General features: G+C 41.2%; 1 protein-coding gene across 1 annotated transcript in view; it reads left to right on the forward strand.

The window, feature by feature from the left end:
* The window catches only part of LOC132403322 (WD repeat-containing protein 64-like), a 129,568-nt gene that overhangs the window by 102,367 nt on the left and 13,466 nt on the right, over positions 1–13,735 (forward strand). Inside the window, exons 23-25 of the mRNA XM_059986773.1 lie at positions 8,868–8,980; positions 10,234–10,416; positions 12,105–12,213. Coding sequence (XP_059842756.1) covers positions 8,868–8,980; positions 10,234–10,416; positions 12,105–12,213 — 405 coding nt within the window. The remainder of the gene's footprint in view (positions 1–8,867; positions 8,981–10,233; positions 10,417–12,104; positions 12,214–13,735) is intronic.

The raw sequence follows: 13,735 nt of genomic DNA on the forward strand, positions 1-13,735 counted from the left end.
CTAATTCTCTTTCTTTTACTCTATACCTGTAATCTTCTGTCTTGACTCCTCCACCTATGGGTACAGAACCCTCAGTATTTTATGTATTTCCACTGTGTGTTCCCTCACTGTGGTGAACTATGTGCCTGTCTTGTCACGCCCCCTTCTGACTGCTCCTGTGGCTCCTCCCACAGGCCCCTGTATAAAGGCAATCGAGGTCTAATCCTCTGCCTCATTCTCCAGGATGTAATATGATGGTCACTCACTGCTGGTTCCTTCTTCAGTCAATAAAAGCCGATATCTCGCCTTACGTCTCAGAGTGAGTTATTGATGGTGCATCAATTTTATTGACATGCCCCGCCCCCGGCCCTCCAATGCTTACCGGGTACCCCGGATGTGGGCGGCCATCTTTGTCGGCGTCAGCATGCCCCGCCCCCGACCCTCCAATGCTTACCGGGTACCCCGACGGCGATTCAACTCTGGCCACTGTAACTCTCGACCAAAGCGCCCCACACCAGCTTGCAAGGTCCATGATGGACATCCGGGTGGAGGGGCACAGGACTAGATGCCTGTTTGACACGGGCAGCACTAAGAGTTTTATTCACCCGGACACAGTGCAACGCTGCGGACTCACAACACGGCCAGTAAGTCAGAAGATCCATTTGGTTTCTGGGTCGCATTCTGCAGACATCCGGGTGGGTTGTGTAGCGACATTGGTGGTGCAAGGCACAGAATATCGGAACTTTGCACTACTGGCCATGCCTAATCTGTGCGCACCTTTGCTATTGGGTCTGGACTTCCAGAGCCGTCTCGAAAGTGTGACTATGGTATATGACGGGCCCCTCCCACCACTCACTGTCCGGAATCCTCAGTTCTGTGGGACTTCTTCACATACCCCACTACTGACCACACACACACACACACACACACACATCCCATCCAGCACCAGGCTGACAGCTGCGCTACCGACACTTGCAGCCTCTCCACTCTCAAGGTCCCTCCCCCACCGCTGTTCGCCAACCTGACCCCGACTGTAAACCTGTGGCAACTAAAAGCAGGAGGTACAGCGCAGGGGACAGGGCCTTCATTCAGTCAGAGGTGCAGTGGCTGCTCAGGGAGGGGATCATTGAGCAAAGCACAAGCCCTTGGAGGGCCCAGGTGGTCGGATGGTGGCCCCACCCCCCCCCCCCACGAACTCCTATTCTCTTTTCCCAGGAAGTCTATCACTGGGACCGCTCTACTAGCTCTACTGTCCCCGGGGCCAGTGCTGCTCCGGTAACATGTGAGGAGCAATAAATACTCCCCGCTGGTCGAGAGGGTTCACCTTCTGCATGCGAACCCCCAGTATGCTTACATGGTCTTACCTGATGGGCGGGAGGACACGGTCTCCATCCGCGACCTGGCACCCGTGGTGGTGCAGACCACTACCCTGAACACTCTCCAGTAACTATGAACCCTGTACACGAGGTGACACCGCGCTCACCAGGCCCTACAAGGACTCCTCATGACACTTATATACCAGGTGCCTCGCACATGCATGAGCTGGAACCAGCACAACCTCCGTCTCCTGTGCAATCACCAATGTTGCCGGCATCGGTGCAATCACAGCCGGTGCTACGTAGATCGCAGCGACAGATTCGACCACCTGATAGACTTGACCTGTAAGAAACTTCGCCACATGGGGACTCTTTCAAACAAAGGGGAGGTGAATGTGGTGAACTATGTGCCTGTCTGGACATGCCCCTTTCTGACTGCTCCTGTGGCTCCTCCCACAGGCCCCTGTATAAAGGCGATCGAGGTCTGATCCTCTGCCTCATTCTCCAGGATGTAATATGATGGTTACTCACTGCTGGTTCCTTCTTCAGTCAATAAAAGCCGATATCTCGCCTTACATCTCAGAGTGAGTTATTGATGGTGCATCACTCACCTTCTCCAAAAAAAGTTCAGGCTTCTCTAATCCATCCCTGTAACTAGTCCTTCACCCCAGGAGCCATTCACTTAAATCTTTAATGCCTTATACATATCCAGTTAAAAAAGTGACCCGTCTTTTGTAAAGTTTCAACATGGCTTTCCTACTTTTAAACTTAATGCCGTTTTGATAAAGCCTAGAAATACGTATGCATTAACAGTGTTGATCTTAACTCGCCTGAACAATTTCAGTGGTTTAGATACACACACCTTCATACTGCTCTGCTGCACACCCCTTTCAAAACTGTTGCTTGATATTGTCTTCCTTCATTATCCTTCCCAAAATGTATCACTTCACATTTCTCCACATTTGCACAATTATTTTCATTTTACAGCACCAACGAAGAGCAGCTGTCTGTAAGAAGTTTGTACATTCTCCCTGTCACCACATGGGGCTCCGGTTTCCTCCCATATTCTGAAAATGTGCCGGTTAATAGGTTAATCGGTCACATGGGTTAATTGGACACCATGGGCTCATGGGCCAAAGGGCCTATTAGTGCACTTTAACTCTAAATAAATAAGAGATAATATTCAACCAGGCTGTCTATTTCCTGCTGCAATCTATCACTACCCTTCTTACAGTTCAGAATACTGTGAAGATTTGTGTTAGCCACAAATTTAAGAATTATGTTTTGCACTCCCAAATCTAAATGGGAAAAGTAATAACCAACAATGAAATCTGGGGAACATCACTCTCCATATTCCTCATCCAAAAACTACTACAAGCCTCTGTTCCTTTTGTGCCACATGCTACAACTATTCATATGGCTCCTTACCATATGCATTTTGAAGTCCACATACCCCACTTTATTACATTGCCAGTATCAACTCATGAAAAAGAATTTACCCAGTTGGTTGAAACTGATTTTCTGGTCAAGATGGTGCCAATGGACAACAATTTCTTGAGCAACATCTTTCAGATAAAAAATCTATCAAATTCTTTCACTTTTTTCTACACCTTGTGCTTGTTCTTTTTGTCTTGTTTGTGTAACGAATACTGTTGGAGCCTGTGACGTACAGTTTGGAACTTCATTGAAGGATCCGTTGGTTGGCTGTGTCGGGAGAGCTGCCTTGTGGAGATCAGAGACCGAGAGCCTAAAAGGTCTGAAGACACATGCTGACTCGTGGAAAAGACCCTGAGTTGCAGGGTCATTTATGACTCCATCTCGAAGGGGCGAAGAAGACTGAAGCATCGAGGTGAATGCAGAAGGGGGTCAGCGATTTTTCCCAACAGAAATGGTCAGCAGCAGGTTTGGCGTGTTGGGACCCAGGTCGGGATTGGCAGTGATAGGACCCGGGTCAGCAGTCACTCTTTACCGAAAGGTTGAATTCATGTGGCTGCTCTCCTCATATGTTGATGAAAAGATGTTTTCCATATTCTGATCTTTCCTGTGGTTGCCGTCACTAGATTTTGCTGTGGAAGGAGGGATTTTGGGGTCTGCAAATTTTGTTTCTTTACTTTTTTGTGTTGGTGGGGGGAGTTAATGTCTCTCATCAGCTCCCGTGGTCTGTCTATGTTTCATGGCTATCTGAAGAAGACAAATATCGGAGTTGTATTGTACATGCATACTTTGACAATAAAATTAACATTTGAACCTTTGAAGCTTTGAACACCTTAACATATCTGTGCTAGTCTGCTTTAATTATTCCACATTCCTACAGTTGAATATTAATTTCATCCTGGAGCAATGGTCCAAAATCTTTCATGCCACCAAAGTTAAATAGACTCTATTTGTTGAGCTTTAACCTTTGATTGGAGGAACAGAATTTGATACTCACCTGTTCTCTGGCACAAGATCTCCATATCTAAAGAGCATTGATAGATCACAGTCAGCCCCTCAATGAATGTCTCCCATACTTCCTTCAAACCTCTCACCCCTGCTGACTTGCATATATTTTTGGCTAACTTTTCTAAAACCTGCATACTATCAACTTTAAAGAATCTGGTGTCCTAACCATCTCCTCTTTCACTATTACTTGTGCAATACTCTCACCCCTGATAAAGAAAAGCATTCATTTAATACCTTAGCTATCCTGTCAGCATCCAAGTGCACTTTTTCAAAATTTTTGGTCTTAATAAACTCCATTCTTCCATGTGTTATCCCTTTTTATTAATTAAGTGCTTTTCAAACACAAGGGAGAATGTCACTTAGCAGATAAAGTACAGCTTAAATTCCAATTCAGACTCATTCTCCAGGGAAAATAATAACCATACCTGATTCTAACAAGGAGTTAATATTTTTGAGATTTTTCAACAGAAGAATTTATTTTTATGATTTAGGAATTGCATTCTGCACCATTCCATCTTGAGCAGTTTTGCTTGCCAGTGACAAATAGCCAACAGATCACGTATCACTGTTGTAAGTGGCAAATGAGCAATATCCAACTTAAATATCAATGTATTTAAAATCAACATGAATACCCTTGAATTTTGTACTTCCCTGCTTGCAACTTTAATTTAGAAAACAGAAAATCAAATATTTGTTCTGTTTGGTTTGAAAATATACACTTCCCATCAGGATCCAAAAAAAAATCTGAAAACTTTTCCTGAAAATGTTTTTGACATGCCTATAAATAATCTTTCATTTCTACATAGTTCCTCCCTTTGAATTTTCTCCTTGGGTTAACTTCTGTTGGCTTTGGTTCTACACTCAGTGGGCACTTTATTAGGTATCTCCTGTGCCTAATATTGAGGCCGCTGAATGTATGTTTGTGGTCTCCTGGTGATGCAGCCCACCCACTTCAAGATCCGATGTGTTGTGCATTCAGTGATGCTCTTCTGCAGACTACTGCCGTATTTGTGTTTACTGTTGCCTTCCTGTCAGCTTGAATCAGTCTGACCTTTCTCATTAACAAGGTGTTTTCACCCACAGAAGCTGCTCACTGGATAATTTTTGTTTTTTTTCTTGCATCTAGAGACTTTAGTCTGTGAAAATCCCAGGAGATCAACAGTTTCTAAGAAACTTAAACCACCCTGTTTGACACCAATAATCATTCCATGTTCAAAGTCACTTGGACCATATTTCTTTCCCATTCTGATATTTGGGCTGAACAACTATAGTTGTATAAGATGATGAGAGTCATTGATCATGTGGATAGCCAGAGGCTTTTTCCCAGGGCTGAAATGGCTAACATGAAGGGGCATCATTTTTAAGGGCTTGGAAGTAGGTACAAGGGGGATGTCAGAAGTAGGTTTTATACACAGAGAGAGGTGGGTATGTGGAATACGCTGCTAGTGACTGTGGTAGATGGATACAATAAGGTCTTTTGAGAGAATCTTAAATAGGTACATGGAACTTAGAAAAATAGAGAGCTATGTCGTAGGGTAATTCTAGGCTGCTTCTAGAGTAGGGTACGTGGTCGGCAAAACATTGTGGGCTGAAGGGCCTGTAATGTATTGTTGATTTCTATGTGCTATAAGCTTGCTGAACATATCTGCATGTGTTTATGCTTGAGCTACTGCCACATAAGTGGCTGATTAGATATTTGTATTAATAAGCAGATGTACTGGTGTATCTAATTAAGAGGCCACTGAGTATATCTGTTCTATTCTGATTTTCCCTCATGTTGATGGTACTATTTGTAATTGGAGATATCACAGACAGGTCAGATCTTTTTTCATTTGCTTTTCAATATATGAATACATCTGAAGATGAAGCACTAAATTTTAGTAAATATTGAACATGTTTCTTGGAACCAGAATAACGAACAGCAATCATTCAAACGAAGTCTCCAACAAACTGATCTTTTAAGGTATACAAATTCATAGATTATCCAGGCAATTTGTTTCCCTGCTCAACATCTGAATATATGTTCATTTTGTAATCAATAGTGCATAAATCATAGAGGAGTCAAGGATTAATAGCATATTGTAGCATAAGAACATAAGAACTTAAGAGATAGGAACAGGAGTAGGCCATCTGGCTCCGCCATTCAATAAGATCATGGCTGATCTGTTCATGAGCTCAGCTCCATCTACCTGCCTTTTCCCCATAACCCTTAATTCCCTTACTATGTAAAAACCTATCTAACTGTTTATTGAATATAATTAGTGAGGAAGCCTCAACTGCTTCCCTGGGCAGTGAATTCCACAGATTCACCACTCTCTGAGAAAAACCATTTCTCCTCATCTCCATCTTAAATCTTCTCCCGTGAATCTTGAAGCAATGTCCCCTAGTTCTAGTCTCACCCATCAATGGAAACAACTTTCCTACTTCCATCTTATCTATCCCTTTCAAAATTTTGTATGTTTCTACAAGATACCCTCTCATTCTTCTGAACTCCAGAGAGTATAGTCCCAGGCGACTCAATCGCTCCTCATAGGTTAACCCCTTCATCTCTTGAATCAAACTGCCTCCAAAGCCAGTGTATCATTCCTCAAGTATGGAGACCAGAACTGCACACAGTACTCCAGGTGCGGCCTCACCATTACCCTGTATAGTTACAGCATGACCTCCCTGCTCTTGAATTCAATCCCTCTAGCAATGAAGGCCAACATTCCGTTTGCCTTCTTAATAACCTGTTGTACCTGCAAGTCAACTTTTTGTGATTCAGGCACAAGCATTCCCAAGTCCCTCTGCACAACAGCATGCTGCAATCTCTTACCATGTAAATAATAATCTGCTCTTGTATTATTCCTTCCAAAGTGGATGATCTCGCATTTACCAGCGTTTTATTCCATTTGCCAGATCTTGGCCCACTCACTTAACCTATCTATATCCCTCCGCAGACTCTCCACATCCTCTGTACAATTTGCTTTTCCACTCAGTTTAGAGTCATCAGCAAAGTTTGCTACGCTACATTCAGTCCCCTCTTCCAAATCATCAATGTGAATGGTAAATAGTTGCAGGCCCAGCACTGACCCTTGCGGCACCCTACTCACCATCGACTACCAACTGGAGAAACACCCATTTATACCAACTCTCTGCCTTCTTTTGTAACAAATTGCTGTTTTTTCATCAGTGCCATGCAGAGTTATGATGTCATACAAACTAGGAGCAGCAGTAAGGAAAACCAACTCTCCGAATCATAGCTAATCTCATTATAATCTCAGCTCTACCAATGCAGGGTTGTGACCAGAAACATGACCGTCCTTCTGCATCCACAGATGCTGCTTTACCCATGCAGCTCTCCCTGGAGTTTTGTCTTTTGTTTGTGAATTTAGCCATGTTGATTGGATAAGACCCTGCAGCAGATAGTGAGGTCAGCTGAGAAGATCATCGGCGTCTCTCTTCCTGCCACTACATTTACATCACACGCTGCATCCGCAAAACAAATAGCATTATGAAAGACCCCACGGACCCCTCAGACAAACTCTTCTCCCTCCTGCCATCTGGGAAAAGGCACCAAAGCATTCAGGCTCTCACAACCAGACTATGTAACAGTTTCTTCCCCCAAGCCATCAGACTCCTCAATACCCAGAGTCTGGACTGACACCAAACTACTGCCCTCTACTGTGCCTATTGTCTTGTTTATTATTTATTGCAATGCCTGCACTGTTTTGTGCACTTTATGCAGTCCTGGGTAGGTCTATAGTCTAGTGTAGTTTTTGTGTTGTTTTACGTAGTTCAGTGTAGTTTTGTATTGTTTAATGTAGCACCATGGTCCTGAAAAACATTGTCTCATTTTTACTGTGTACTGTACCAGCAGTTATGGTCAAAATGACAATAAAAAGTGATTGACTTGACTTAATAATAACTCTTCCTTCTGCATAACGCTAGATATTCATTTTTTGTGTTACGAAGTGCAAGGATCTGAATAATTAGTGAACACTTGAGATGCTCAAGGTTTTTTGCAGAATCTACTATTTCCACGTAATAAAATATGCCATTTTGTAACAAAAGGAAAAATGAAAAATGCAATTTGGATCAATACAATAAATCCAAAGCTAAACTAACTTGAAAAAGTGCTGTGAGAATAGTTTTCTCGACACAAGAGAATCTGCAGATGCTGAAAATCTTGAGCAAAAACATACCAAAACCTGGAAGAACTCACCAAGTCAGGAAAATAATGTCTTGACACCTGATGAAGGGCCTTGGCCCGGAAAGTTGACTATTTATTTCCCATTATAGATTCTGCCTGACTCACCAAGTTCAACCAGCATTTTGCGTGTCCTGTGGGAATAGTTTTCTACAAGAATTTTTTTTTTCCCGGTGCAAAAAAATGCAGCAATGACATAGGAAGCATTTTGCACTACAAAGGTATTGTGGAGCAACTTAATATTGCAAATCAAATTCCTCAATCACAGAAACATAATCAATATTGTGGTATAAGTAACATATGAGAAGTAAATACTGTACATACAATAATAAAATCATACAGTACAATTCTGATTTTCTGGCATGCTTGGCAGCTTGGCAAATTTTCTAGGTTCTTGGATGTTATTTCAACAGCCCAACATTTTTCTAATTGACCTTAGAGTTTATATCATTAATTTTCCAGTAAACTTGGTGAGTAGAAAGGAGAGCAGAAAACATTACCAGTGTGGATCTGCTGGGATTTCCAAATGATCATAAACTGAATAATTACCTTGTTTTTTTCCCATTTGAAAGAAGAAAAACTGGAAGCAATGACACTAATTGTTGGTAAATTGGTTTATTTTTGTCAAGTATACTGAGGTACAGAGAAAAATTTCTTTCTGATGCCATCCATACAGACCATTTCATTAGAACAGTGCACTAGGGTGGTGTAAGCGAAAAGTACCGGAATGCAGAATGAAGTTATAGTGGAAGCGCAGTGCATACAGACAATAAGGTGGAATGTCATGTGGAGGTGGATTATGAGGCCAAGTGTCCATCTTAACATACATGGGGACCATCCAATAGTCTTGCAGCAGTGGGATTAGTCAATCTTTGCACACTTTCTGTATAAAGTCGGAAGGACAGGAGTCTCATCAGATCATCCTAATTATGTCTTTACAGGAGCCTGTAAATCGTATAATTAGCTGGAGAGCTCACACTCTGCAAATAATCAGCATCTTCTTGGTGGAGGAAGCCTTTGTTGTTATTTCTGCATCTGTGGATTGTTCTGTCAGGTGTGTAATAGGATTGACATTAAACATGGGATTTTGTTGACATTTTTGCTAAGGACTAGCTTTTATATTAATGCGTACTTTTTGTATTTAATACTGAATGATTTAAACTTGGCTTAAGCACGATGTGCTTCATGGTATGGATTTTGTTCTGTGAAGGACATTGCTAAATTAGTTAAAATATTACAGAAATGCAACATCCATGCGTCACTTTTACTGATGCATGAGTTTTATTTCTAAATATTTGATGTAAATTTGTATTCCTAAACCAAAATGACAGGATTTAAGTTCAACATATCAATTTGTCATCAGTTGTTTGAAAGAAATACTTATACAATAGTGGTTGTGTACTTCACCAAGCCTCTGAAATGAATTTGCCATGTGCACTTTCTTCTATTTATGGGTATGTAGCCTAACTATATTCTCAAATTGCTATTGCATGCCTATTGATTACTTAACTAATATTTTAAATGCCATGCCTTCTACTGTGATATTGCAGTTTTGTCAGGTTTCCAGAATCACTTCTCATTCCCATATTTATCATGGAAACTGCCTGGGTCAACTTATCACAGTGTACATACATAATAGTGGCTTTGTAGCAGCTCATTTTTTCACATTAATTATCTCAATGCTCAAAGCTAAGCCAGTAAATGCAAATTTTAAAATGTTATTGAAAATTCCAAAGTATTTTCCCATCATACATGAGACAGACATATTCACAAGTGTGCAATGAAGTTCTCCGAGCTTTGTCGGAGAGAAATGCACCCCCCCCCCCCCCTTTATCAGATACTTTCTCATCGGCGGCAATCGATATTAAGGATAGCAATGGGGATCACTGAATACAGGAGGTGTAGGAGTAGAATCAGCAGGCAGGCTGCCAGTGCAGCTCGAAGGAGGGAACCGGACAGTGCTACAAAGAGGCTTTGGCTGAGTGAGGACAAACCATTAAAAAGCAAGGAAGATGAAGTCCTTTGATCTCTTGCTACGTAATCCATTTCTGAGTTCTCACCTGTTCACCAGACTCCCCTGCTGTGTTACGTTATACTCTGTCACCTTCAGCTAAACAGCTTGTTTCTTTCTGGTGGGTTTAGTGAGTTGGTTTTGGGAGAACCATGACATATATCTGTCCTTTTACTTTGGCACGTGAATTTGAGCATAGAAATATTTCTGGACCTTAGTTTCCCTGTACCCATATACCTGGCCTTTTATTTTTGAAAGAAAAATGTTAAATGATTAACTGTTTTATTGCTTTTCAGGGTTTGGTATGCATTAAATGGCCATTACATTGGATATTTTGGACAGCAAAGTGAGCTGCTTTTAATGAATCCCAGTGAGTGTGTTTTACCCAGTGACATAACTGAGGGACCTGTGGAGGGTAAGTCAAAGCAATCCAACAAGGCGGACCATTTGGACTACCCTTTGATGTTGGACTGGGAAAGGTGAGACGATAAATAATAAAGTTGATCAGAACGTCTTGTAGTTTGTGACCCTATAGTAAGTGCACCTTAGTCCTGACGAAGGGTCTCGGCCTGAAACGTCAACAATGCTTATCCCTATAGATGCTGCTTGGCCTACTGTGTTCCACCAGCATTTTGTGTGTGTTGTATAGAAATATTATGTTATGTTTTGCCTATATCATTCCTGATTTTTAAAGTCACGGGGCATGTGCATTATGGGCACTTGCATTTATTGCCCATCCTTAATTGGCCTCAATCTACGTATATATTGGGTCCCTGGAGTCAAATTTAAATTGATAACTTTGTGATCCAGAAGCAATAGTGTTACCCACTGAGCTACAGGTGCTGAAGTATGTGAAATATGATACATGATGCCTCCAATTGAAATCTAAGGTTTTAGGATTGCTGGAAACTTTGTCCAGTTTGTGCATCATCTTGAAAAGTTTTTGAATGTTTCAAAAATAATCAGAATTCCCTCAACAGTGTTGACAGCCAGCAATGTCTGTGGTTACTGCTGCTTTTTTATTGCTATTTTCTGCTATTCTGATTGGGACATTTCGACGTGGACCAGACCTGTGGCCTGTAGTCAGGAATGAAAGAGCGCTAAATGGAACTGAACTGAACTACACTGAACATTCCTAGACTGTTTCAAGGACTATGCAGTTTGATGTTTCATATTCTATGCATTATTCGCTCATTTTTTGCTGTTTGTGTGATTTGTTCACATTTTCTGTGCATTGAGTGTTTGATGTTTTCTTTGAACGCGGTCCATGGTTTTCTTTGTTTCATGGCTGTCTGTGGGAAGATGAATCTTAGGGTTGTATACTGCATATATACTTTGATAATTAATCTACTTTTAATTATCTATCAATGAAATATTGTGGCTCTAATTTGAATAGAACTTATCCTGCTCCTCCCACTACTCGTACAATGGACCTTCCCATTTTGGATCAGAAAGGCTACAGATGCATCTCCTGGCCCATTCTGATCCAGATTGTTCAATAGTTACTGTCAAGTTCTTTGTTATTGGAAACAAAATTCACAATGATTGTGTGAATAGTCAGAGGCTTCATCTCAGGGCTGAAATGGCTAACAGGAGAGGGCACAGTTTTAGGGTGCTTGGAAGTAGGAACAGAGGAGATATCAGGGGTAAGATTTTTAGGCAGAGAGTGGTGAATGCGTGGAATGGGCTTCTGGCAATGGTGGTGGTAGTGAATGCAATAGGGTCTTTCAAGAGACTCCTGGATAGGTTCATGGAGCTTAGCAAAATAGAGGGCTATGGGTAACCCGAGGTAATTTCTAAAGTAAGTGCATGATCGGCACAGCATTGTGGGCTGAAGGGTCTGTATTGTGCTGTGGGTTTTCTATGTTTCTAATGCATGGATTCTCCATGGAAGTGTCTCTTTCCTGAAGTTTGATTTGCACTGCATTCCAAGGTCCGTAGTGGTTGATATGTTGTTCACATGTATCTATTTGTGAATCACACTTTACACCTACTTTATCAGCTGATGATAAGCGGTTTGTAGATCTAAGTTTTCTCCATTTCTATTGCTAAATGTGTTTGACTGCAGTTAAAATAACAATCATTCAACTGTTCTAGATACAAGTACTTTAACTTAACTCAAACCTTGAAAGGTAAGCACATTTACTTTTACAGCTTTTTGATTTAGATGGAAACCATTTGATCGGGAAGGTTACTTAATGAAGATGGAGCAACAACGGAAAGTTCTTGATGTTGATCAAGACAAAAAATTATTTAACTCATTGACTATTCCAAGGGTAGGAATAGAACTTTCCTTGATTTTCATGCATTGCTGTGAAATCAGTGTTTCTCTAGTATCTATCATATGAGGCAAGATTACCTCCCTCCCCCATCACCACACTCCCTTCCCAACCCCTACATTTGGTAGTGTTTTCTCCTCAGCTTTGCTATCACACACTGTTCCAAATTAACCATCATCAGCTCTCTCTCCAAAAGCTCAAGCTTGACCCTCCTAAACTAACAATTCTGTCCCAGAGTCATAGAGAAACGGGATTGGAATCATCTCCAATCTGCCATAGAGAAACGAGATTGAAGTCATCCCCACTGTGTCATACAGTCATAGAGAAGTATGATGCTGAAACAGGCCAAAACCATTAGACTGTCCCTTTGTTTGTGTCTAACATTGGTTCCCACAGTCAGGCAATTAATTTTACATTTATTATCCTTGCTTTAATATCCTTAGTCCCAGATCTTCAAGGTATTTGTGGTCATCTGGCTTTCATGAGCATCTACTTTGTTATCTACTTCATATTATGGCAGCTCTGCCTTCAAATGCCAGGGCCATAAATTCTGAATTCTCTCCCAAAAGTATTTTTCACTCCTTTCCTTGTCTTCCTTTCTTTAATATGGTCATCTGCCATAATGTCGCTTTCTGAGATTCATTCTCAAATTTCATTTGATATACTGCCTTGGGCAATTTTGCTATATTAGGGGTATCATTATAAATAACTGTATATTAATAATGGTGAGGGCGCAGCTTCACAAACCAGTGTGAATTAATCTATAGTGTTCAGGTCAAGTTAGCAGGCATTTCATGAACTCCCTCTCAATTAATGCAGAAATGCCTAAATTCTCAGATAGTGGTCTGTGATGAAGTTAGAAAGTTTAGAAGAATAGTACAAGTTTGATTATTGCTGAAATTACTTTTGGTTCTGTAATGAACTATAAAGCACTCATTCCTTAAGTTCACATGCATACAGTTTGGCTTAAGTAAATGTGTAGTAAATTTAGTAGTAATATCAATTCTCATCACCAAATGGGAATGGTGAGAATGGGGCATTATTGTTCAAGAAAGTAAAAGAATGATTTGGGACCTTTGTGGGGCATTGAAATCTGAGCTTTACACTCACAGTACTGCTGACTAGGACTAGAGCAGTGAAGGCTTGGGCATGCTGACCTACTGGTTAGCATTGTGAACATGATCCCCTTTATGACAGTCACCAGCTGGGTTGGAGTTGCTAGGGAAGTGCAAGGAAATTGATTGGATAGGATATTATTGGGGTAAAAGCAAGGTCTGAGCATTTTCCCAATAAATCAGACAGATTTCACAATTTTCACTGTGATGTGAAAATCCAGAAAACAAATGCTAGAAATCCTAAATGTAAACTGAAATTCTGGAAACGCTCAGTACGTTAGGCAGTATCTGTGAAAAGTTCAAGTTTAATTGTAATTCAACCATATGCATGAATGTAGCTAAATCAAACAACGTTCCTCCAGGACAAAGAACCAAAGCACAGAGCCGACAGTCATAAATAACAC

Source organism: Hypanus sabinus, chromosome 12 (genome assembly GCF_030144855.1).
Source record: "Hypanus sabinus isolate sHypSab1 chromosome 12, sHypSab1.hap1, whole genome shotgun sequence".
NCBI lineage: Eukaryota > Metazoa > Chordata > Chondrichthyes > Myliobatiformes > Dasyatidae > Hypanus > Hypanus sabinus.